Source organism: Schistocerca nitens, chromosome 2 (assembly GCF_023898315.1).
Source record: "Schistocerca nitens isolate TAMUIC-IGC-003100 chromosome 2, iqSchNite1.1, whole genome shotgun sequence".
Lineage (NCBI taxonomy): Eukaryota > Metazoa > Arthropoda > Insecta > Orthoptera > Acrididae > Schistocerca > Schistocerca nitens.
In genome coordinates, this window is record NC_064615.1 from 743,522,989 (window position 1) to 743,550,867 (window position 27,879).

Sequence of the window (27,879 nt, forward strand, 5' to 3'; positions counted from 1 at the left end):
ACCCTCCCAGATTGTTACCCAGTACAATGGATGTGTCTTTTTTTCCCTGTGTGTCAGTGCCGATTCCAATTGCCCAAGAAAGAACATGGTTCTGGACGACAAAAGTATGCAAATTCATTGGGATGCTGCATGGGAGAAGCAGCTATTTCTGATCACATGATTTCCATAGAACAAATTAGTACCCATGTTGAATCCTGAGTGTCAAGTACGACCGTCAGGCACACGTCGATGGAAGGTGAGATACAGCTGGAAGGATGATGATGCAAAGAAGTGTTCAGTGATGCTCATGAGCGAGTGTAGAGTCAGAAGAGCGGCTAATGCCTCCGTATAACAGACATCAATATATTGTACGAGTTGCAATGTTTGTAACGCATGGAGCCATAGCTTACAGTGACTCTCGTATACTTCTGGTGTTCGGTGAGGGAATATTGAGCAATACACCAAGTGATCACCACTCAGTCTACTCCGCGGACCTTTTAACCACCTTGTGTCGCCTGCACAATGGCTAACTATCGCTATTGTCGTATATGAGGAGGGGAACCAGACATTGACCCAAGGTGTATTACTGAGCTGCAGCGGAAGCAATTCTTGCACAATCCCGCTTATCAGAAACATCTGACAAACGGATGGCACAACCAGATGTAGAGCTTGCAGGTATCAGAGAAACAAAACATAATTTCAGATAATAATGGCATTCGTTGAGAGTGGAACTTTCTTGGCGTAAATGAGTCGCTTTTAGTGAGATAAAAAAGTTGGCGTAACGCAACTTACAAAAGTTACTGTTAACTAATTTGATTGGCAAGATGATGAATCCGAATTGGCCGCTCACACATGGATGGACACACGTTTTACAAACTGTTCTGGGAGAGATTATCTTTGTATGGGACATTGATGTGAGGCCTCATACACTATCTGATCAAAAGTATCCGACTAGGTATTATTGGACATTAATATGGAGTGTGTCCACATTAATACGGAGTGTGTCCACCCTTTGGCTTTATTACGACTTGAACTCCGCTAGGAACACTTTCAGTGAGGTGTCTAAACTTCTGTGCAGGAATCGCAGTCCATTCTTCGTCAAGGGCCGGCAAGAGACCACACGAAAAACACTCCCATACCTCAGCACCACTCTTCCGTGCCTCACTGTTGGCACTATACGTGTTAGCAGGCAACGTTCTGCAGACATTCGACAATCTCAAACCCTTTCATCAGATTGCCACAGGGTATAGCGTGACTTTGCGCTCCGCATCACTCACTTTCAGTCATCCACTGTTCAGTGGCCTCGCAATTTATACTGCCTCAAGGGTCGCTTAGTATTGATTACACAAATGTACTGGTAGCACCTTGTAATTCACAAGTGATTCCTTCCACTAGTTTTACGTGATTTTTTACAACTTCCCGCCGCAAAGCTCGACGGTCTCTGTCAGTAAATGAGGTCTGCCTGGCCTCGATTTACCTGTGGTTGTTCCTTCGCGTTTTCACTTCACAATCACATCACCAACTGTGGTCTTAGTTCGCTTCAGAAGGGTCGAAATGTTCCTGATGACTTTGTTATTCAAGTGACTTCTAATGACTAGCCCACGTTCGGAGTCACTGAGCCCTCCTGACTGATCCATTCTGCTGTTAATGCTTCTCTACTGACAACGCAATTCTCGTTGCGTCCTTTTATACAACTGGGTCTGTCGCCGGTGTCATATGGTGGTCAACTCCGCATTATATACGGGTATCCGGTTTCTTTTGATCAGATAGTGCTTTTTTTTCTGCTAGACATGATGTAAGGCACACATCTGGAGGTCGCTAAAGACTTTGTTTGTGTGTGTACGCGATATCTCCAGCTAGAGTCACAGCTGGTAGACACATACTCATGCTCAGCTCTGGTCACAGCTGTAAAACATGCACTGCCCGCTGCCTTCGTGAAGCTGCTGAGGATGCTTTATGACTCCAGTACGCAGCCAGTTGCTGCCGAATGACCAATCATTGGCTGGTAATCACATACACTACACTTTACACGTAAGAGTCTGCCTACCAATGTTATATTTCTCACACATTAACTGTAACTAAAAACTATCTTTCGAATTTTTTTTAATACACTGCAAGACAAAAAAAGTAAATAGAACAGAAAGGACGAAGGAATTATCCGAATGGGATACATGTGTTGTTGTTGTTGTTGTTGTTGTTGTTGTGGTCTTCAGTCCTCAGACTGATTTGATGCAGCTCTCCATGCTACTCTATCCTGTGCAAGCCTCTTCATCTCCCAGTACCTACTGCAGCCTACATCCTTCTGAATCTGCTTAGTGTATTCATCTCTTGGTCTCCCTCTACGATTTTTACCCTCCACCCTGCCCTCCAGTACTAAATTGGTGATCCCTTGATGCCTCAAAACATGTCCTACCAGCCGATCCCTTCGTCTAGTCAAGTTGTGCCACAAACTCCTCTTCTCCCCAATTCTATTCAATACCTCCTCATTAGTTATGTGATCTACCCATCTAATCTTCAGCATTCTTCTGTAGCACCACATTTCGAAAGCTTCTATTCTCTTCTTGTCCAAACTAGTTATCGTCAATGTTTCACTTCCATACATGGCTACACTCCATACAAATACTTTCAGAAACGACTTCCTGACACTTAAATCTATATTTGATGTTAACAAATTTCTCTTCTTCAGAAACGCTTTCCTTGCCATTGCCAGTCTACATTTTATATCTTCTCTACTTCGACCATCATCAGTTATTTTGCTCCCCAAATAGCAAAACTCCTTTACTACTTTAAGTGTCTCATTTCCTAATCTAATTCCCTCAGCATCACCCGACTTAATTCGACTACATTCCATTATCCTCGTTTTGCTTTTGTTGATGTCCATCTTATACCCTCCTTTCAAGACACTGTCCATTCCGTTCAACTGCTCTTGCAAGTCCTTTGCTGTCTCTGACAGAATTACAATGTCATCGGCGAACCTCAAAGTTTTTATTTCTTCTCCATGGATTTTAATAACTACTCCGAACTTTTCTTTCGTTTCCCTCACTGCTTGCTCAATATACAGATTGAATGGTATCGGGGAGAGGTTAGAACCCTGTCTCACTCCCTTCCCAACCACTGCTTCCCTTTCATGTCCCTCGACTCTTATAACTGCCATCTGGTTTCTGTACAAATTGTAAATAGCCTTTCGCTCCTTGTATTTTATCCCTGCCACCTCCAGAATTTGAAAGAGAGTATTCCAGTCAACATTGTCAAAAGCTTTTCCTAAGTCTACAAATGCTACAAACGTAGGTTTGCCTTTCCTTAATCTTCCTTCTAAGATAAGTCGTAGGGTCAGTATTGCCTCACGTGTTCCAGCATTTCTACGGAATCCAAACTGACCTTCCCCGAGGTCGGCTTCTACCAGTTTTTCCTTTCGTCTGTAAAGAATTCGTGTGTACATGTATCGACAAACAAATGGTTGCAATATCAGAAAAATTGGCCGACTTTTTCAAGGGAAAGTGCTTCACATATTCAGCAAGTGAATAACGCGTTGGTCCACCTCCGGCTTATTCTCCAGACACATCTTCAGCCTGGAATCTCATTGACTGGAGGAGAATTGTATTCAGTGATGAGTCCCGCTTCGTAATGAGCCCCGATGTCTAGCGAAGAGGAGTCTGGAGACAGCCCGGACAGTGGTGGGATACCAAACTGACGTCAACACGTGACATAAATTTCAACTTGATAGATCTACCCACTCCCGAGAAAATGGGTTATTGACAGTCGGACAGATACACAACAAAGAGATCCTGTATGTGTTCCGTTTTTACGGACTGATGTACGGAACCCTAATAATGGCATTCCGAATCAAAGGACTTAAATGAATCTTATCGATCGCGTGTACTAAAATAGATCATCGTAATATTGATACTGTCCTTTAACGTTTAACCAAAAAGTAATTACTATTGCGAATATCCGTAGACAAACACATACATCTATATCTCTAGCTATAGATGTATTTGGTTCCTTTTCATGCCCCGCGGAAGGCCATTGCGTCAAATCGTTCATTTTGCGCTCACCGCTCGCGTTTGGCTGTCAAGAGAGGAGTGCTTGATGCTTTCAATGACTCCGAAGCAGAATACAGTCGAATTATCTTTCACGAAATCCAAAGCAATTCTGGTAGTATATAAAGGCTGTTAGCAGCACCGAAGTTAGTGTTCAGTCACTCATTTGCAAGGCACGAACCAAAACTGGGAATAGCAAAGAAAAAGCGGAAATGCTTCAGTCTATTTCCAACTGTTTCTTTACAGAGGAAGATCCAGGAGTATTGCCCCAGTTTAACTCTCGTACCGCTGAAAAGAAAAGTGAAATAGGTATTAGACTCATTGGCGTTGAGAAACAGCTGAAATCCCTATCATTCTATAACCAATTTGCAGCTGAGTTAGCCTGTCTATTAACTATAGTATATCATAGATCCCTCGACCAAAAAACCGTGCCAAGTAGTTGGAAAGAAGCACAGGTCACACCCATTTACAAGAAGGGTAGCACAAGTGATTCACAGAAATGCTATGCAACATCCTTGACATTCATTTGTTGTAGAATCTTAGAGCACATTCTGAGCTGAAACATAATGAGGTATTTCGAGCGGAATGACCTCCTCCATGCCAACCAGCATGGACTTTGAAAACACTGATCACGTAAAACCTTTTTTTTTTTTTTTTTTTTATGCGGCCCGCCACGAATTCCGTTCCTGTGCTAACCTCTTCATCTCAGAGTAGCACTTGCAACCTACGTCCTCAATTATTTGCTTGACGTATTCCAATCTCTGTCTTCCTCTACAGTTTTTGCCCTCTACAGCTCCCTCTAGTACCATGGAGGTCATTCCCTCATGTCTTAGCAGATGTCCTATCATCCTGTCCCTTCTCCTTATCAGTGTTTTCCACATATTCCTTTCCTCTCCGATTCTGCGTAGAACCTCCTCATTCCTTATCTTATCAGTCCACCTAATTTTCAACATTCGTCTATAGCACCACATCTCAAATGTTTCGATTCTCTTCTCTTCCGGTTTTCCCACAGTCCATGTTTCACTACCATACAATGCTGTACTCCAGACGTTCATCCTCAGAAATTGCTTCCTCAAATTAAGGCCGGTATTTGATATTAGTAGACTTCTCTTGGCCAGAAATGCCTTTTTAGCCATAGCGAGTCTGCTTTTGATGTCCTCCTTGCTCCGTCCGTCATTGGTTATTTTACTGCCTAGGTAGCAGAATTCCTTAACTTCATTGACTTCGTGACCATCAATCCTGATGTTAAGTTTCTCGCTGTTCTCATTTCTACTACTTCTCATTACCTTCGTCTTTCTCCGATTTACTCTCAAACCATACTGTGTACTCATTAGACTGTTCATTCCGTTCAGCAGATCACTTAATTCTTCTTCACTTTCACTCAGGATAGCAATGTCATCAGCGAATCGTATCATTGATATCCTTTCACCTTGTATTTTAATTCCACTCCTGAACCTTTCTTTTATTTCCATCATTGCTTCCTCGATGTACAGATTGAAGAGTAGGGGCGAAAGGCTACAGCCTTGTCTTACACCCTTCTTAATACGAGCACTTCGTTCCTGATCGTCCACTCTTATTATTCCCTCTTGGTTGTTGTACATATTGTACACTACCCGTCTCTCCCTATAGCTTACCCCTACTTTTTTCAGAATCTCGAACAGCTTGCACCATTTTATGTTGTCGAACGCTTTTTCCAGGTCGACAAATCCTATGAAAGTGTCTTGATTTTTCTTTAGCCTTGCTTCCATTATTAGCCGTAACGTCAGAATTGCCTCTCTCGTCCCTTTACTTTTCCTAAAGCCAAACTGGTCGTCACTTAGCGCGTAAAACCTTACGTGCACTTTTCTCACATGACATAATGAAGGCCATAGATTAAGGCAGTTGCGTAGATGCAGTGTTTTTTGATTTCCGAAGAGCATCTGACTCAGTACCACACCTACGGTTATTATCAAAAATACGATTGTAAGGGATATCAAATGAAATATTTGATTGGACTGAGAATTTCCTGTTAGAGAGGACGCAGCAAGTTATATTAAGATTCATCGAAGAGGTAACTTCGGGTGTACGACAGGGAAGTATTTGGGTTCCTTACCTTTAATGTTACATGTTAATGATTTTGTGGGCAATATTACCAGAGCTTGCTGAAAAATGATACCCCTGAATGTTTTATGGAAATACTTGTAAAGATTTATAAATAAAGCGAACTTTATTAACATTATATATCTTTATTCTTCGTGTCTACGCATTTATTTCTCATAGTCGCCCTGGCGACGAACACGTTTCTCCCAGGGAGAGACCAGTATGTTGATACCATCACGATGGAACGTTTCACTCTGTTGACTGAGCCGAAACCTCACCTCTGCTTGCAGCGCTTCGTCACTATCAAAGTGAAGTCCTCGAAGGTGTTCTTTAAGTTTTGGAAACAGATGAAGCTCTCTCACACACGTTAAGTGTAGCACCACCGTTTCCTTCATTACGGACGCTAACAATCCAACGTCGCACGTTAATGATGTCGATACAATCATCGCCGTACACAGCTGTCATTCTTCCACATATTTCAATTGGAGGCGCATTTTCTGCAGTTAGCAACTCGGTTACAGCACGCTGTTCCTGTGGTACCGGCATGGTTATGTTACAGACCGCCATGTTACACGCTACAATTCGGAGCCCTCTAGTGGCAGAGGGTTGTAACTTGCTTTGTAGAAACAGGAAAGTCGAACGATAATACGCATAAAATGTAATACCTCGACCGATATTGAGAACGTTATAAGAAATTCGCAGGTATTATTTTTCAGCGCGCTCCCGCAATAGTAACTTCAGACTTTTAGCGGATGCAGTTATCTGTAAATGACCTACAGTCTGAAAGAAACTGCACAGATACTGTCAGATTTTGACAAGATTTCAAACTGGTACAATGATTGGTGACTTGCTTTAAATGCTCAGAAACGTAAAATTGTGCGCTTCACGAAACGAAAAAAACTTTGTATCCTGTGTCTATAATATCAGTGAGTCACAACTGGAATCTGTCGAGTCATACAAATACCTGGGTGTCACACGTTGTAGGGACACAAAACTAAAAGATTGCGTAGGGTTAGTCGTCAGCGAAACAGGTAGAAGACTTCGATTTATTGATAGAATACTAGGGAAATACAATCATTCTACAGAGGAGATTGCTTACAAATCACTAATGTGAACCATCCTAGAATACTGCTCAAGTGTATGGGAACCGTACCAAACAGGACTAACGGGTGATACTGAACGTTGCAGAGAATGTCAGGACAAATGGTGACAGATTTGTTTGACCTGCGGGACAGTGTCACAGAGATGCTGAAAGAGCTGAACTGGTAGACCTTTTAAGATAGGCGTAAGCTCTCCCGAGAAAGCCTACTTACAAAGTTTCAGGAACGAGCTTTGAACGATGACTTTAGGAATATACAAGAACCCCTATACAGGATGTAAATTTTAAGTGGACAAACCAGAATAATTCGAAAAATAAGCTTCACACGAAAAAATGTGTAGAATCCAAAGTTGATTATTTTTGAGGGGGGCATCTGCTGGTGCTAAAATTAGTCCGCCACCCTAGCCCCGTGGGGGTGGGGTGGGAGGTAACTTTAAAATTTCAAATGGGAACTCCCATTTTTTATTGCAGTCTCTGATTCTACATTAAAAAACTACGTACATTTTGACTTAAACATTTGTTTTGATTCTTGGTAGTGGGCGCTGTAGTTCAAGAAAATCCATGTCCTGATTTTGGCGTGGAAAATGGTTACGGATAAGTAAAAACTGAGTTCACTCGTTAGTAAGTAGGATGTTTGGTTACTTAGTTAGCTAGTGAGATGATTTGTTTGATAATTAAAAGTTGTATGGCCTCATGACCAGGAAACAAACAAAACATATCCGAATCTGCGGAAAAAAATAATATTTGGGTCAACATTTGTAAAACTCTAGTTCCTCTCTCTCAAATCCCACCCTGTGGGAAGAGAGGGAGAGTTTTAGTTTTAGCGAATCAAAATTTACGAAGTAAATAAGTATTTTTTATTTACATGTAATGATTTTCCAGGCAAAAATGAGAACGTGGATTTTCTTGAATTACAGCGGCAACTATCAGGAATCAAGACAAATGTTTAAGACAAAATGCACGTAGTATTTTTATGTAGAATCTGATTCTGCAATAAAAAATGGGGGTTCCCATTTGAAATTTTAAAGTTGCCTCCCGCCCACCCCCAGGGGGCTGGGATGGCGGTCTGATTTTAGCACCAGCAGATGTCCCCGTCGAAAAAAATCAACTTTGAATTCTACACATTCTTTCGTGTGAAGCTTATTTTCGAGTTATTCTGGTTTGTCAACTTAAAATTTACACCCTGTATATCGCTCCCATAGAGAGGACAAGATCAGACTACGTATTGCATGCACAGAGGCATTGTTCCCGTGCTCCGTACGTGAATGGAACAGAAAGAAGCGTAATTAGTGATACATTGGGACGTACCCTCTGCCTTGCATTTCAGTGTGGTTTGCGGAGTAGGAACGTAGATCGAACAATTAAGTTTAGGACATATTGGAAGTGTTTGTGAATGAGAGATGCGTGTGATCTTGTCATCGGCGTTGCCAGATACGGGACGACTGTGTGTGTTTTGCAGGCGAGTGCCCTGCCGGCAGCTTCTGGTGCCTGGACGGCTCCCGGTGCGTCTCGTCGGCGCGCCGCTGCGACGGCACGGTCCAGTGCGGCGACGCCAGCGACGAGGCGGGCTGCGGCTGCACCAGCCGGCTAGAGCAGGAGCGCCTCTGCGACGGCGTCGTCGACTGCCCGCACGGCGAGGACGAGCTCGGCTGCTTCGGTGAGTACGTGCCGTGGCCGCTGGATGCGCAGTCGGCTGGGGAAGTGTGGGGAGAGCAGCAGTGGTGGGGCAGATCGCAGGAGGAAAAATATCGAACGCTGGAGGGGAAGTGCCGTTCTAAACTGAAGCCTACTCTCACATTTTTTGTAAATAGACTACTGGCCATTAAAATTGCTACACCAAGAAGAAATGCAGATGATAAACGGGTATTCATTGGACAAATATATTATACTAGAACTGACATGTGATTAAATTTTCACGCAGTTTTGGTGCATAGATCCTGAGAAATCAGTACCAAGAACAACCACCTCTGGCCGTAATAACGGCCTTGATACGCCTGAGCATTGAGTCAAACAGAGCTTGCATGGCGTGTACAGGTACAGCTGCCCATGCAGCTTCAACACGATACAACAGTTCATCAAGAGTAGTGACTGGCGTATTGTGACGAGCTAGTTGCTCAGCCACCATTGACCAGACGTTTTCAATAGCTGAGAGATCTGAAGAATGTGCTGGCCAGGGCAGCAGCCGAACATTCTCTGTATCCAGAAAGGCCCGTGCAAGACCTGCAACATGCGGTCGTGCATTACCCTGCTGAAATATAGGGTTTCTCAGGGATCGAATGAAGGGTAGAGCCACGGGTAGTAACACATCTGAAATGTAACGTCCACTGTTCAAAGTGCCGTCAATGCGAACAAGGGGAGACCGAGACATGTAACCAATGGCACCCCATACCATCACGCCGGTTGATTCGCCAGTATGGCTATGACGAATACACGCTTCCAATGTGCGTTCACCGCGATGTCGCCAACACGGATGCGACCATCATGATGCTGTAAACAGAACCTGGATTCATCCGAAAAAATGACGTGTTGCGATTCGTGCATCCAGGTTCGTCGTTGAGTACACCATCGCAGGCGCTCCTGTCTGTGATGCAGCCTCAAGGGTAACCGCAACCATGGTCTCCGAGCTGATAGTCCATGCTGTAGCAAACCTCGTCGAACTGTTCGTGCAGATGGTTGTTGTCTTGCAACGTCCCCATCTCCTGACTCAGGGATCGAGACGTGGCTGCACGATCCGTTACAGCCATGCGGACAAGATGCCTGTCATCTCGACTGCTAGTGATACGCGGCCCTTGGGATCCAGCACGGCGTTCCGTATTACCCTCCCGATTCCATATTCTGCTAACAGTCATTGGATCTCGACCAACGCGAGCATCAACGTCGCGATACGATAAACCACAATCGCGATAGGCTACAATCCGACCTTTATCAAAGTCGGAAACGTGATGGTACGCATTTCTCCTCCGTACACAAGGCATCACAACAACCTTTAACCAGGCAACACCAGTCAACTGCTGTTTGTGTATGAGAAATCGGTTGGAAACTTTCCTAATTTCAGCATGTTGTAGGTGTCGCCACCGGCGCCAACCTTGTGTGAATGCTCTGAAAAGCTAATCATTTGCATATGACAGCATCTTCTTCCTGTCGGTTAAATTTCGCTTCTGTAGCATGTCATCTTCGTGGTGTAGCAATTTTAATAGCCAGTAGTGTATTAAGTGGGGCCCCTCCACATCCACTTATGCAAGATGACCATTGAAAAAGACCTATTGTCGCCTCTGCATTCGTTAGTATCTAAGAAGAATTCCGTCGAAAATGTAGCGATTTATTTTCGCCGGGCTTGTTAACCATTTGTAACTTTCAGAGAAGCGCCATGGGTGCCGAAGATGGAGTAAAATCTACAGATTTCTCTTGTTGCAATGTCAAAATTTGCTTCTTTTGTCAAAATACAGACGAGATTACACTGTCTGACCTCACCAACATGTTGTGCAGAGCCGGCCGCTGCGATCGAGCGGTTCTAGGTGCTTCAGTCTGGAACCGCGCTACTGCTACGGTCGTAGGTTCGAATCCTGCATCGGGTATGGCTGTATGTGATGTCCTTAGGTTAGTTAGGTTTAAGTGGTTCTAAGTCTAGGGGAGTGATGACCTCAGGTGTTAAGTCCCATAGTGCTTAGAGCCATCTGAACCATTTTTTTATTGTGCAGACAAAATTGCGAGAGAATTCTGAAACAGTCGTTTATTAAGTTTATAAGTGAGGAACTGAAGAAAATTAAAGTCAATAGCTTATGAAAAAGCACATCGCTGGTACAAGAAAATGTGTAATCTCTTCACATCCGTTGTTCCAAATAACATTTCTCGTTTTACCAGCTATCGATGGCCCTTAAAAACTACATTCTTTCACCGGAAAAGGCTGTCGTTTGAATAACACGGTAGATAATGAAGTTTCACATAATAACGATATGGTAAAGTACTCTCCTCTGTGCTTGATGTCATTTGCCAAAATCTCATTGTGATATCTGAAATCATTTATGAAAATTGAGGAATGTTATAGATATTTCACTCTGGCTTTATTGCTGGCGCGGTGCTATCGCAAATGAGTGTGCTACATCAGAATAATTTTCTCGAGATTGGTTACAGACACCTCTACCGAAGTCTACAGAAAAATTCAATGTCGTAGCTATAGTTAATACACAAAAACATATTATGTAATATGCACCAAACGCAAAATCATAGAGATCTCTATTTCTCATTGCACACGCAGTATCTTACTTTCACGTGTAATAGCACATGACCAAAATTATGGGCACATCATCATGAACCTGACATATAAAGCTATAAGTAAAGCAAAAATAAAGTGTTTTTAGCAAATAGTTTCTGTAAAATCGTTTGAGAAAGACTGCAAGGTGCGCGCCTCGATTTTGTCATCGCTAACTAGCCGAAAGGTGGAAAACACTTATCGGCCTCCCCTTCCGAACAAACGAATGAACTCCAGCAGAGCTTTGGACGAGAACTGGTCACTCCGTATCTCCGTATCAGCCACCATGCCCTGCGCGAGCTGTACCGGCCTGCTTTAGCCTCACTCACTCCTGCCGTGCGGTTCTGCTGCTAACTTACAGTCACCCAACTAAGAGCGCCGTGGTAAACATTAAAGGCAGTTACAACGTGAGTCAGACTATATCTCTGCATTCTGCGAAGAGTAGCAATTGACCTCGAACAATAAAAAGTGTGAGGTCCTCTACATGAGAAGACGAAAGTGACCTAAATTGGACTCCACCTCTTCACCGCCCTCCCTCACCCGCCTTCAAAGTGGATGCACCTGATTCTTTGCTCTGCAATCTCTTGAGCTCTAGTGGAGCCAAATGTAACTTCGTGATTCTATTCGTAGCTATTGTTTTCTCAGCAACTGTATTATGCTATGTATTTCAGAGCAAAATTCAGTCATCAATTGCTTTGCTGGTTTCGACAGATTAATTTGTCATCTTCAGGAGTCTACGAAATTTGGGATAATATAGATCGTCAGAATTGGGCATACATTTACGCGAAGTATAAGAAGTGTGCTTTAATAGCTTATTAATATTGGTTTAGCAGATGTCAATATCTTCTTCACAGAAGGCGAACATCGTTTCGTGTCCAAAAATGTACATATTGTATGTGACAGTTTGTAAGGTGGCAGAATAAATGAAGGATAATTTCGCACCTTACATGAGAGTTTTATACATCGTAACTGGAAGGTAAATATGACACCTAAATTACTATGGCGGTAATGAGCAGATTTGCCTATAAGTATGTAAAGCAAAAGGGATGGCACTCAGTTGACGGTATTGACACACCGCTCCTATATAATGCATGTCAATGACCAGAAGGAGAAACAAGCAGCGACAGGAAACGTTTTGTGTGGAAGGAGGCATGGGCAGAAGCAGAGGTCGTACCACAGGAGACACCACGAAAAGCTCTTAGGGGGCGTCTCGTGGCAGGAGTCAGGCACCGAACAGGTGACGCATACTGGAGAGCAAGTAACGGGCCACCAGAAGTAGGACAGAAAGAAGCTTTAGAAAACTCGATTTCGGAGTTCCAAATGGCAGTTGATCACGCGTACAGCGAGCGGCACACATGTGATGTACACGTGTAAATTTTAGGGGCCTGGAGCAGGCATAAAACTTCCGATTGGCAGAAACGAACTAGGAAGGAGTAAAGTGGCGAGGTTTCGACGCAGTTTAATGGAGGTCCCTTGCGATTAACAGAGACAGTATCCACAAAAATAACAGAATTGCTCCTACTGGTCGAAAAATGCCATGACGTGGAGAATGAAAGAACCCAGATGGCGAGACAGTTCGGCTACGAGAAAGACAAGAGCGAAATTTTTGAGGACTGTTCTCTGAACTGGCATCAAGTGCAGAACAGAGGGCATAATGCTCTGTACGACGCAGAGGAGAAATTTGTGTGAACGCAGCATTCATTGCGGCTGACATTCAGCTAGATATTAGCAGCAGCGTCATTGAGCTCCAACTGTGGAGAAACGAACCAGCCAGTTAGTTAATTGTTCTTACATGGACTGAGAGGGCATTTTAATATGCACGCTGCTCCAGCCATGCGCTAGCATATCGCCATATTCCACGACTAGGGATGAGTACATGTTTTCTCGCATAACGAGAAATATAGGGAGAGTTTCTGCTGGAAAAATCAGCAAAGGGTTAATTAGTTTTTATACGAATTTCAGAGAAAGATGTCAGCCATGCAGACAACAGCTCATCGCAGCTAAGGTAAATACCGTGAGTAGAGGCGTAAACTTGCTGGTTCACCAGCTTGCGTCCACTGTAAACTCGAGCGACCTTGGGTAATCATTTGCTCAACTTCTCACGAAACTAACCATCCTCCGTAGACATGATTGTCATCCTAAATAGTACCGAACTTTGAGCCGGAATTGGATTATTTATCATTGTACTGGCCAACATCATGACGCAGTCATAAGAATAATTTTGTAAAGAAACTTCTAGTTAAAATTTACTATTGTTGTGTTTAGGATTATTTCACTTTCTGAGAACAAGATGCATTCGTTTGACTCACATTGTAAACTGTGGAAACGCGTGTATTTCTGTGATTAGATTGCAACATTAAACAAGAAATATTTACAGCTTACACAGTTGTTGTACTGTCCTCAAAACTTACAAGTCATAACCACAGATTGATAATTTACAGTAAATGTACAACATTTATGAATGTAGTAAAGTTGTGCTTGCGACAAGGAACATATTTAAAAGCATATAAGGTATACAGTATAATGGAAGCTATGTATAATATGGACTTCGTTTTAACATTTTATTAGAGAGGCTATACATTCGAAATAGTGTCTCTCTTTCAAGCTTTTGCAAGCTGATCATTCAACAAATCCTTGGAATTTTAGATACAAATGTTTACATATTTCAAACTCTTCCAAAAATTTCATTTTATAGCCATTGTCAACTCGATTTTGAGATGTTCTGCGGAAGTTGACTTACATGAATTTTCGCCGTCTTTTTTGAGAAAGTGCTCACAAAGACAGGTCTTAAATGCCCTTCCTATGCATCCTACATAAAAACTCGGACATATGTTACACTTCATTTGTTCTCCCCCAGAATTGGAAAACCCGTCAGTTGGAGGCTTCTTATTAAGTACAAAGAGAATCTCTTATTATTGGTGGAAAAGAATCTAATGGTGTCATATTTTTTAAACAGATTAGCCGTAGGATATGAAATATCATCTAGAAATTGGATTGTAGTGCATTTCTCAGAGGGTGACAATTATTGAACTGCATGAAAAAAAATGTAAATTACTCACAAGCTACAGCGTGCACACACTTTATTCTACATGTAAACGTCACTACAGATATTCAGCTTTAGGTTATGACGTGTTCGATATGCCTGCCCTCGTTGACAATGATGTGGTACAAACGAATAGTGAAAATCCGCGTGACTTGCTAAAGTGTCGCAACGTCGGTGCTGTCGATGACCTCTTGAATGGCTGCTTTCAGCTCAGCAGTGGCTTTGGAGTTATTGCTGTACACATTGTCTTTAATACAGCCCACAAAAAGTATTCGCATGTGTTTAGATCCGGAGAATATGGCGGCCAATCAAGGCCCATGCCAGTGGCATCTGGGTACCCCAGAGCCAGAATGCTGTCCGCAGAGTGCTCCTCCAGAACATCAAACAGTCTCCTGCTTCGATTTGGTCGAGCTCCGTCTTGCATGAACCACATATTGTCGAAATCAGGATCACTTTGGGTAATGGGGATGAAATCAACTTCCAAAACTTTCACACACCATTTGGTAGTCACTGTGCCATCAAGGAATATCGTACCGATTATTCAGTGACTGGACATTGTACACCACCCATTGATGGTGAAAAAACTTCTCGATCGCGAAATGCGGATTTTCAGTCCTCAAATGTGCGAAGTCTGCTTGTTGACGAACCTGTCCAAATGAAAGTGGACTTCGTCACTAAACCAAACCATGTTCACATCAAGGTCCTGTTCGTCAATTCTGTGGACAATAGTGTTGGCGAAACACAACAGCTCTTCCACGGCCGAGGGGCTCAATGGCTGATGTTTGAATTTTGTAAGAGAAGAGATGCATGTCTTAGACAACAACTTGTCGCAGTGTCTCCCGGTTAATTCCTACCTGTTGTGCAGCTCTTCTGATCGATCTCCTAAAGCTGGTTTGAAACACACCACGTGTCTTCTCGATGTTTTCAGGCGTTTTCACTCTTTTTGGATGACCGACATTGTCAACAGTGCCATCACGAATACTACCCGTCCTCTCAAACTTGCGAATCGAATTCCTTGGTTGTTAACACACTTGGACCGGCTGTCCTCAGCTTGAACTCGGTCGCAAACTTATTTCGAGTGGCAGTGGGCCTTCACCATGACATTTTCACGTGCAAATGGCCGACAACAACAAGAGCGTGAGCATGCGCATACAAATTCCCATTATGACCCGTGGCCAACTGTGCAGTCTGGACGTCCTAACGCAAACCGTTCAGAAGTTATGACGATTTTATTTTATATAGTTCAATAACTGTTTGCCTTTAATAATAATGTCATTTTTACTGAGTGTATAGAAAATTCTACATAATGTTGAAAAGGGCTACAAAATGAACCTTTTTGAAGAATTTGAAATATATGAAGGTTTCTATCTGAAGTCCAAAGATTTGTTGAATGAAGATCGTGCATTGAAAAGCAGACAATATTTCTACTGTATAGCATCTCTTATAAAATGGTAAAAATTAGTCCATAATATACATAGCTCCCTTTACATACCTTAGTTATATCTTTCATGTGCTTTTATATATGTTCCTTGCTGCTAACACAACAAATTGAGTATGTACATAAATATGAGACATTTACTGAAAATGATCAATCTATGGTTATAATTATCACATACAATCGGTACATTTTGGACATGACATGGCATTCTGCTTCTGAGAAGAGGATATTGAATGTGCTAAATAATATTAAGTAAATTTTTATGACATAATTCTTATACTAAGTAAATGTATGGCTCATTTCTTATGATATATATTATTCCAAAATTTGTAGGCTTCTGCTGGCCGAAGTGACCGAGCGGTTCTAGGCGCTTCAGTCTGGAACCGCGCGACCGCAACGGTCGCAGGTTCGAATCCTGCCTCGGGCATGGATGTGTGTGTCGTCCTTAGCTTAGTTAGGTTTAAGTAGTTCTAAGTTCTAGGGGACTGATGACCTCAGATGTTAAGTCCCATAGTGCTCAGAGCCATTTGAACCTTTCTGAAGATGATTGTCGAAACTGTTCAACATCTTGCTTTCTAGTTCTCCACCAAAATCGTATGGCTACATTACTTTCCATCACTTAACGTCCCCCATAACCCACCACCAGTGGTCACGTGCCTGATGCAATACTTCATTCTGAACAATATCCACCACACATGGTCCACACTTTTTACTTCTGTACAGCAAGCCATCACGTGTCACAAACTATGGCTGCAACCCAATAGTGTACATCAGCTGCTGTGTCTTTTGCCGTACTGATAAGCTTTTGCCTACCGCTTGCATAGTTCAAATTTTCCTTCTTAGCATGTCTGTATTAGTGTGCATCTTCACAGGTTTATGTACCACTTCAAAATTAAACTCACTTCACTGCCTACGATTTTAATCCACTGGAAGGGTCTTTCAGTCCCAATACTTACTTAGGGGAGGCATGATTAGTAACTACCTTAGTAGCTGCTTTCCTCCTTGTTCAGTTGTCTCAATGCGTATGGCACTGGATGTTCCCTATTATCCACAGTTTGGCTCAAAACTCAACCAATTGCCATGTTGCTTGCATTACAGGATAGGATGAACTCTTGGTCAAAGTTAGGAAATACCAACACAGGACTCCATACCAAAGCATTTTTTAATTTCTCAAATGTGGCTTGACACTCTGCTGACCACTAAAATCTTACTCCTTTTCTTAATAACAATTCAAGGACTCAGCAATTTGTACAAAATCCCACATGAACTTGCTATAATAATTGCAGAGGCCGAAAAATGAATGTAACTGCTTCACAGTTTGTGGCAGTATAGAATCATGAGCAGCTGACATCAGCTGTGGATCATACAATTATGTCATCAAGATACACTATTCATTTTTTTAGGTTCAGTGCCCAAAGGAAACATCCGAGAGTCTCTGAAATTTAGCCGGTGCATTTTCCTGTCCAAATGGTAACCTACAGTACTGGTGATGATCCCATGGTGGCGAAAAATCTGTCTTCAGCTAGTCTTCTGGAACTACTTCAAGCTGGCGGTAGCCACTTTTCAAATCTGTGGTTGAGAAGTATTTATATTGACCCAGATTTCTGAGTGTCTCTGTGGTGTTTGAGATGAGATATGCACTGGTACAGTTTTTCTGTTAGGAAGCGATAATCATAACAGAACCTGTATTTTTTGGTACCATCCAGTAACTTTTTAGGCACTGTGATAACTTCCACATGCCAGAAGCTATCACTATCCTCAACAATTCCAGCAGCAGACTGCTAGTCAATGAATTCCACCACCAAAGTTTGTAAATGCTCTGTGACACTATATGGTTTCTTATACACCAGAGCTTTGCTTCCTGTTGGCACCCTATACTGTGTTATAGGCAACAATGGTAATGGACCCACTGGATTGAACAAATCCATGAATACAAGAAACATGTCTTCCAGGTCTTCCCTGTTCTTTCTTTACAAGTGTTTGGCTTTATCATCTAGTGCAGAACTGCTAATGGTATGCTTATGACTACATTTGTCAGGCAACCTGTCAGAATTGTCATCTTCCAAGACAATCTGGCAATCATTAGATGCTTTGTAGATCAACCTTGCCCATTCCAAAATTGTCTAAACTCTCAGGAGTCATAAATTTTCCATTTACATCTGTAATGTGTACTACAATCCTGCATATAATAAAATGTGACTTATCTGACTCTTGGTAGTAGGACAGCGGTTCTACATGCACGACATTTCCCTTGGTAAATCTATACCTACACTACCTGTAGCTGCCAGTTATTTATCTTGTGAATTAATCTTTAGTGTATTTGTGTGCATTTTAGCTGGTAACACCTTCGTGATAGGTGCACCTTATGATTTCACTAGCAGCTCTCTCCCCTAGTGGAAACAAAGTTCCACCAAGTTTGATCATATGCCACAGAAGATCAATTATAGTGCAATGTTTATCCAGCAAATCAAGTCCAAGAATTGCAGAGTTCCCTTCGCCAACATGTGGCAATACCTCTACATACTCCTTAAACCTTTAAGCCCCAATGTTAGAAGTGAGCAATATTGTCCCCAATGATTCCACCTCATTGTTACCCACTCCACATAACCTATACCATGTAGACTGAAGCTTCTTACTACCTAAGAGATCCAGACCAACAATTGACACATGTGCACTCACCCATACCAATAACTTATTTCCTTATCATCTGCTGCGCCAATCAAGCAACAACCCATCTATGCACACATTCTTGCAGTATACCGTTTTATTAGGAAAGACCTCCGATGGTTAAGGCACTCTTGTTCGTATGCCTAATAGGCGCAGAGTCTGCCATGGGCCTTGGACACTTGTTCCACACATGATGGCATCAATGCATATTAGGCGCGAATGGCGTCCTGTAGCATAGCCATCCATGCTGCATTCACCTAGTTCCTGGTGGCGGTTGGCATTGGGTTACAGCTCTAAACCTGTCGTTTCACCATACTGCACACATTTTCGACTGGCGAAAATCTAGTGATTTGGCGGGCCAGGGCAGAAGGCTGATATCCTATGGCACCAAGAAGCCGTGTGTTCATGCAGTAACATTTTATCAAGTATTGTCCTGTTGAAAAGTGGCGTCCGCGGTGTTGTGCAGAATGGGTATACCTGTGGGTCACAGGATGTCATTCACATAGGTCACACTGGCCACAGTGTGCTGGACACGCACCAACTGTGATTTGGAGTTATATCCAATTGCACACCACACCATATGGCCTTGAGCTGGCGCTTTATGTCTTGTGCGAATGCAGCCACTGTGATGCCAGTCTCCCTGTCTGAGGCGAACCAAAACCGACCGTCATTTTCAAACAGAACCAGGATTCGTCCGAAAACACAGATACCGTTGCTGTCCCCAGTGACGTCTTTCCATACACCATTGCCGTCTAACATGTTTCCGCACATTCGTCAAAGGTAGGTGGAGAATTGGTCGACGCACACGTAATCCATTGTATAGACAACGGCGACGGACTGTCAGCCCCGACAGTGTATGATGTGCTACATTGTTTCACGAACGCAAATCTCTCCTGCGATGCCATTCTGATGAGGTGTCGATCTTCTCAGGGGGGGTCTGGGTGGTGCCACCTGCCCCATCTCGTCGTGTTCTATGGCCTTCGGTGTACCATTATGCACACACCCGTTGCACTGCCAGAAACATTTCGTCCCACATGAGCAGCAGTTTCCCTGATAGATGCATCACATTCTCTCATGCCAATAATGCGCCCTCTTTCAAATTCACTGATTTGACGTTACGGTTTTACCATATGTCTGCGAGGCATCCTGCACGTCTGTTCAAGTCACATTGATCCGTTACCTTCGGTTTATGGCAACAAGGAGAGCTGCAGACACATTTTACCGGTAGATTGTGTTGCCCCGCCATATCGATACTGACCTTGAATCCGTGGGCCGACGTGGTTCAAATGCTTATCATTTCTGCAGAACATCCTGATGTACATGTCCTGTGAATATGAACGTCCTGTCTCTAGTCGATCACGATGCTCTATTTTTTTCTGAATATCGAGTGTATACTAATTGGTTGTAGCGCTAAAATGTCTTGTGATGAGTGCGACCAATAAAAGCATGAATAAAAGCTTCAATTTTTTATCTCCTGTGTACGAAACATCAAAATCTATAAAAATAATCTGTACAGTTATTGACCCTACATGTACACCACACTTGATTATTAAGCAAGAAGATTGTTTTTTATTTAGTGCTGACAAAAATTGCATACAGAGGAATGGAAAAGAAAAATAAGGATAATTTAAATGACGATCAGTTTGGCTTTAGAAAAGGTAAAGGCAACAGAGAGGCAGTTCTGACGATGCGGTTGATAATGGGAGCGAGACTGAAGAGAAATGGACACACGTTCATTGGATTCGTCGACCTGGGAAAAGCGTTCGTCGAGGTAAAATGGTGCAAGACGTTCGAAATCCTGAGAAAAATAGGGCTAAGTTATAGGAAAAGACGGTTAAAATACAATATGTACAAGAACGAAGAAGGAACAATAAGACTGGAGGACCAAGAACGAAGCACTCTGATTAAAAAGGTTGTAAGGCAGGGATGTAGTATGCCCCTAGAAGAAGCAATGACGCAAATTAAAGAAAGGTTCAAGAGTGGAGTTAAATTCAAGGTGAAAGAATATCAATGATAATTTTCGTTGATGACTATGTTATCCTCAGTGAAAGTGAAGAAGAATTACAGAATGTGCTGAATGGAATGAACAGTCTACTAAGTACAGATTATAGACTGAGAAGATATCGAAGAAAGATGAAAGTAATGAAAACAGCAGAAATGGGAACAGCGAGAAACTTAACATCAGAACTGGGGATCACGGGGTAGACGAAGTTTCGGAATTCTGCTACCTAGGCAGCAAAGTAACACATGACAGACGGAGCAAGGAGGACATAAAAAGCATACTAGCACTAGCAAACAGGGTATTCTTGGCCAAGAGAAGTTTGGTAATATCAAACATAGGCCTTAATTTGAGGAAGACATTTCTGAGAATGTGCGTTTGGATCAGAGTATTGTATGGCAGTGAAATGTGGACTGTGAGAAAACCGGAACATAAAGAATCGAAAGATTTGAGATGTGGTGCTACAGAAGAATGTTGAAAATTAGCAGGACTAAGAATGTAAGGAATAAGGAAATCCTCTCTGAATCGGCGAGGAAAGAAATATGTGGAAAACACCGACAAGAAGAAGGAACAGGATGATAGCACTTCTGTTAAGATATCACGGAAGAATTCCATGGGACTAGAGGGAGCTGTAGAGAGTAGAAACTGTAGAGGAAGACAGAGGTTGGAATACATCCAGCAAATAATTGAGGACGTAGATTGCAAGTGCTACCCTGCAATGAAAAGGTTGGCACCGGAGTGGAAGCCTTGGCATGCCCCATCAAACCAGTCAAAAGACTGATGACTCAAACAAAAAAAGGTTTGTAAAAAACACTGCCACTTAATTCATTTGCCCAGACACAGAAATATTTAAACAAGCAATTTTCTTCCAAACTCCGTTCGTTTATATTGCACATTGGTAGAAATAGTTCGCTCTGTTTTTCAGAATTTCTTTATGTATATGTTGTTACGTTAACGGTAGGCCTAGTAAACATATTTCCTGCACATGTTCAGAATAGCTTCTGGGTTTTTTATTAGTCTGAGAGCCAGCGAAAAAAATTCAATTACTTTGTACTACTTGTTGTTTCAATATGATGCTATTGATGACTTAAAAAGAAAGCAGCACAATAAAATTTGACTTCTGAGATACATGATGTGCACGAATTAAAATGTGGCGTAAAATGTAGTATCCGGAAACTACCTTGTACTAGCCAAACTCCTATGCATTATTGGCGTTATAAAATGTTGTTAGAAAAAGTTGGAACTAACTCCGTCATTAACTTCCAAAGGTGTCAAGAAACGTGTGCGGTGAAACCATTTAATACTGTTTGAAATCTTTATGTTTAGCTTCGTTTCTCGACATATTATTGTGAAAATTAGAGAATAGAAATTTTTTGGGACCCAGTCAGGTGGCAACGCTGAAAGTGAAGAGGCGAACGACACGTTTCACTGTTTTTTTATTCCTAGTTTTTTATTTATGCAGTACTTTTTTCCAAGTTTGTGTCTTCTACATTATTTATGATAATAAATAGATTTACATTATTAATATAATTTTATCTTTCAACATTAACAACGCAATATTTCTGTTATTAATAAAATTCGTTACAACGAATATTATCTGAATCCGAAACCACGTATACAGACTACTTTCGACCAAGTAGTATAGCAGCAGGGAATTGAAGAATATCAAATTCAAGGAGGCGTTTGTTACATCTTTAATCAGTCATTGAGAGCACGACGAACTAATGTCCTTTCATGGTACGAAACGACTGAAAATCATTTACGATAAATGCTATGAATATCACGTCTATGAACGGCGAATTATAAAAACAGTATTAGATAATTGTAAAAGGGTTACATATAAAGAAGCTGATTGTGTGTGAGTCTGAAATATTAACAATAACTCTAATGTTTTCTTACGATACCGATATATTTATAAGAAAGCTAGTATGAAAAATAACTTCACAGTTTGGATGGAAATGGTCGTGGGTAACGCACAAACTACACTATACCTCACTACATTACACTTACACGAAAAAGTGGGAGAGCTGTTTGCTCACTCGCTGATTTTAATCACGCATTCTATAGAAAAGGGAAAAAAGACCCTTGACTATATTGAGAAATCCCGAAAAATATCAAGCTTCGTCCTCTAAGACATTTACCTGTGATAGTGAAGTTTCTGAGATTCTAGAAAAAAACTTTGCGCATCACCTGTATGATTCCAAAAATGTCGGTTCTATTAATGATGGAAGATCAGCAACTTTTTCAAAAACATACAATTTTAAAAGTGTGGAAGATAGTTTCAAGATTACAGCCAAGAATGTTAATGCGCCAAATTTTCCACCGTGCTATAAAGAACTCATCAAATAAACTGAAAGAGATCGTCTCCTCCACAGGGAGAAATGCTAATTGGAAAATACCGACTCGTGAATCACTTTTAAACAACAAATGGCAAAAAGTCAATAATTTATATGAATGCCGCTGGTTCAATGGAGACCAAATACAGGCCTCAACAAACGATTTTGCCATTCAACCGAATCAACCGTTAGGTGTATGTTTTTACACAATAAAGCTATGTAAAAGATCCGGAAACACAATGAAAAGAAAAAACCCGAAAGCCTTTGCAATACTAGTGATGATGAGAGTGATTATAGTGGGGATGCGAGCGATTAACTATTACAGTTTGAAAGGTAACTTGTATGGACTATTTAATTGATTGAGAATGTTGGCAAAATTTAGTGTCCTAACAACCTTTATTTTCCCAAACAAGACATAAATTACACTAAAAAAGTTACAGATTGAATGCCCTAAGCAACTAACGGGTGGTTTCTGGTTGGGAAAACGGTTTAACTAGGAGATCAGTGAGTCAAGTACTCTGGCCCTAAAAATGTGGATAACGCAAGCTGAATTGATCAGACGCTGAGCAGACTTTGACTGATCAAATCTACTGAAGTTTCTCTGCGTAGGTGCAGCTGAGAGCAAGTTGCGATTAAGATCTGTACGCCTTGACAATGCCGGAGTGGCAGTACATTACCCTCTTTACTTCGCGTGCTGACGTGACTTGCAGCTGGTGAGACGTGTGCGGCGGAGGAGGTGAGATGTGGAGGTGGCACCTGTGAATCGATCGCAGCCACGAAAGAAATGCTAAAATCTCACAGTCTAACGATCAGGCAGACGAATCGTAATTTACCCTCTACCAGAGCCCTGAATTCACCCTGGATTTCAGCGTGTGACACATCCGTTCGCTGGTCGTACCAGGGACCAATTTGGCTCACTTATACGACAGAGCGCACAAAGAAACCAAACGTCAAGACTGTTAAACCAAAAACGAATAAGTGTGCCCTCGGCAAACGAGTGGTCTGAGACGTTTGAAGTCACACTGTTGGTACAGTAAGAACTTCACCATAGGGTCTCCAGTCCAAACTACTCGCAAGTGAAGTCAGTCTCAGAACAGGTCCCAAGTACCACCCACACATGCCACAGCTTCGACCAGAAGTCGCTTACCAGTTCAAAGTCCCATACCCAGTACTTCGCACCTCTCCAGAGAAAAAATTCCATTTTCCTGCAAAGCGCATGAACGACACTGCCTTCACCCCATCTTGAGCCAATCACAAGGCTTCCAGGCGCTAAATCTCCCCTCCCACACGACAGCACAAACTCATGCTGAACTAGGTCAAGAGTTAAGAAACCTGTGTCTCAAAAAAAAAAAAAAAAAAAAAAAAAAAAAAAATCACCGGCTTGGCTTTGTTTAAGTTTTCACTGAGGGGGAAGAGATGATTATCCCCGAAGTTGTGTCTCTTCCCACGGCAACAAGCAAACAGATACAATGTCAAAGACCTTTATCTAAATTGCCTGTGCCTTGGAGCTTGTTAGCCCTAGCTATGAGGTATAATCAAGATCCTATCTCCAACCTTTCTCAGATGCCAAAGTTATACAACAGAGGCAGTCGAGGGAAGTGGTTCATTGGCCTACTTGCACTATCAGTGAATACGAAGACGTGAATTTTTATTACATGTGGCTCTGCACACAATGCCCGGCTTACCACTCCAGTGGGTTGATGCAATCTTTAGACCGTCGCCCCAGCCCAGGCTTTTGCTGGCGCCGCAGCAGGTATCGCGCCTTTGTTCTGCTTAAGACCTGTCTCGATGAGGGGCTGACCTGTCTGCCCTGTACGACTGTGGGCCTGTCCGGCAAGATTTACTAAGGGATGTGCTCGACGTCAACTGCTTTCAACTCCCAACAAGCCATTTCTATGAGCTAAGAATCACAAAAATACCTCATGCTTTTAGTTCCCTACCAGGCTCCATCAACGTCTGCTCAGGTCATTAACTTTCTGGAGTCTCGCTCAAGGTGCGTCAGATTGTAATAAAACCTTTAATAATTTTCCGTATGCGAAAAATAGGTGAGAGAGTAACTTGTCCTCTCTCAAGTTTTTGTACGGATAAACTCCAAAAAATTGTTTATTTATTGTTATATGTACTACTATAGTTTTCATTTTCGTAAAAAAGTTCTATATAAGTAAAAACCTTTAGAATAAGTATCAATAAAACCTAGGCATGACGCACATTGCACGCATTTTCACCTTCAGTTTTGCTGACTGTCTGGGTCCCAAAAAAGTACTATATTATAGTACTCGTATTTTCATAATTGTGTAATGAGAAACGAAGTGAAAGACAAAGGTTTCAAAGAGTATAAAATGGTTGCACCATATACATCTTTCGACACCTTCGGAATGTTGCTTACAGCTTTAGTCCCTTTTCTATCAACAATATTTAATAATGCATAAAACAGTTTTGGCTAGTATAAGGTACTTTCCTGACATTACATTTTCCGACAGATTTCAACGTGCATTCCAGGAAGCAAACTATATGAAATAGGCTTTTTTCGTCAAGTCGTCAATGACAACATGTTAAAACACAAAGTGGTACAAAATAGTTGCATATTTTTGTCACAGGCTCCCAGACTCATGAGACAGTTGCGTAGAAGAAAGGTTCAGAATTTTCTATCTGAGGTCTATTTCTTATACAGGGTGAGTCACCTAACATTACCGCTGGATATATTTCGTAAACCGCATCAAATACTGACGAATCGATTTCACAGACCGAACGTGAGGAGAGGGGCTAGTGTAATTGGTTAATACAAACCATACAAAAATGCACGGAAGTATGTTTTTTAACACAAACCTACGTTTTTTTAAATGGAACCCCGTTAGTTTTGTTAGCACATCTGAACATATAAACAAATACGTAATCAGTGCCGTTTGTTGCATTGTAAAATGCTAATTACATCCGGAGATATTGTAACATAAAGTTGACGCTTGAGTACCACTCCTCCGCTGTTCGATCGTGTGTATCGGAGAGCACCGAATTACGTAGGGATCCAAAGGGAACGGTGATGGACCTTAGGTACAGAAGAGACTGGAACAGCACGTTACGTCCACATGCTTAACACTTTTTTATTGGTCTTTTTCACTGACGCACATTTACATTACCATGAGGGGTGAGGTACACGTACACACGTGGTTTCCGTTTTCAATTACGGAGTGGAATAGAGTGTGTCCCGACATGTCAGGCCAATAGATGTTCAATGTGGTGGCCATCATTTGCTGCACACAGTTGCAATCTCTGGCGTAATGAATGTCGTACACGCCGCAGTACATCTGGTGTAATGTCGCCGCAGGCTGCCACAATACGTTGTTTCATATCATCTGGGGTTGTAGGCACATCACGGTACACATTCTCCTTTAACGTATCCCACAGAAAGAAGTCCAGAGGTGTAAGATCAGGAGAACGGGCTGGCCAATTTATGCGTCCTCCACGTCCTATGAAACGCCCGTCGAACATCCTGTCAAGGGTCAGCCTAGTGTTAATTGCGGAATGTGCAGGTGCACCATCATGCTGATACCACATACGTTGACGCGTTTCCAGTGGGACATTTTCGAGCGACGTTGGCAGATCATTCTGTAGAAACGCGATGTATGTTGCAGCTGTTTGGGCCCCTGCAATGAAGTGAGGACCAATGAGGTGGTCGCCAATGATTCCGCACCATACATTTACAGCCCACGGTCGCTGTCGCTCTACCTGTCTGAGGATTGTCCACGGACCAGTAATGCATGTTCCGTAGATTCACTGACCCGTGGTTTGTGAAACCCGCTTCATCGGTAAACAGGTAGAGCTGCAACGCATTCTCTGTTAATGCCCATTGACAGAATTGCACTCGATGATTAAAGTCATCAACATGTAATTGCTGATGTAGCGACACATGAAAGGTGAAAGCGGTGACGATGCAGTATGCGCATGGCACTACTTTGCCTCAGTCCACCGGCTCTCGCAATGTCCCGTGTACTCATGTGTGGGTTCATGGCAACAGCAGCTAACACACTAACTGCACCCGCTTCTCCTGTGACGGGCCTGTTACGGACCCGTTTGCGTGCTACGACCATACCTGTTGCATACAGTTGGCGGTAGATGTTTTGCAAGGTGCGGCACGTTGAATGCTCTCTGTCCGGGTACCGTTCTGCATACACCCTGCAGGCTTCAGCTGCATTTCGTCGACACTCGCCATAGATGAGTATCATCTCCGCCTTTTCAGAGTTCGAATACACCATGGTCACAGTTCCTACAACACTACACTATCACAGACGTCTGGTAACACGGTGTACTACAGTTGGTCTGCGTGCGGAGACGAATGAAGAATAACAATAGCAGCAAGTGCTACATGCGGACACTGAGACAGCTAGACCAAACCACAACAGTGCACTACAGCCACACTCGTAAACACGGTCGTCATCGTAAACATGTCCCTGCAGATGCTGCTCGCCGACCGTGGCCCGTGTTTGTTACAACACGCAACTGAACGTCGGAGGTTTCAAGCGTCAACTTTAGGTTACAATATCTCCGGATGTAATTAACATTTTACAATGCAACAAACGGCACTGATTACGTATTTGTTTACATGTTCAGATGTGCTAACAAAACTAACGTGGTTCCATTTAAAAAAACGTAGGTTTGTGTTAAAAAACATACTTCCGTGCATTTTTGTATGGTTTGTATTAAACAATTACACTAGCCCCTCTCCTCACGTTCGGTCTGTGGAATCGGTTCGTCAGTATTTGATGTGGTTTACGAAATATATCCAGCGGTAACGTTAGGTGACTCACCCTGTATATTCATACATATGTAAACCAGTTGTAGCCGGCCGCGGTGGTCTCGCGGTTCTAGGCGCGCAGTCCGGAACCGTGCGACTGCTACGGTCGCAGGTTCGAATCCTGCCTCGGGCATGGATGTGTGTGATGTCCTTAGGTTAGT

General features: G+C 42.4%; 1 protein-coding gene across 1 annotated transcript in view; it reads left to right on the plus strand.

Annotated features, from left to right (window-relative positions):
• Positions 1-228: 228 nt before the first annotated feature.
• LOC126235300 (serine protease nudel-like) overlaps positions 229-27,879 on the plus strand; it is a 212,883-nt gene continuing 185,232 nt past the window's right edge. Inside the window, exons 1-2 of the mRNA XM_049944025.1 lie at positions 229-235; positions 8,657-8,854. Of these exons, the coding sequence (XP_049799982.1) occupies positions 229-235; positions 8,657-8,854 (205 nt within the window). The remainder of the gene's footprint in view (positions 236-8,656; positions 8,855-27,879) is intronic.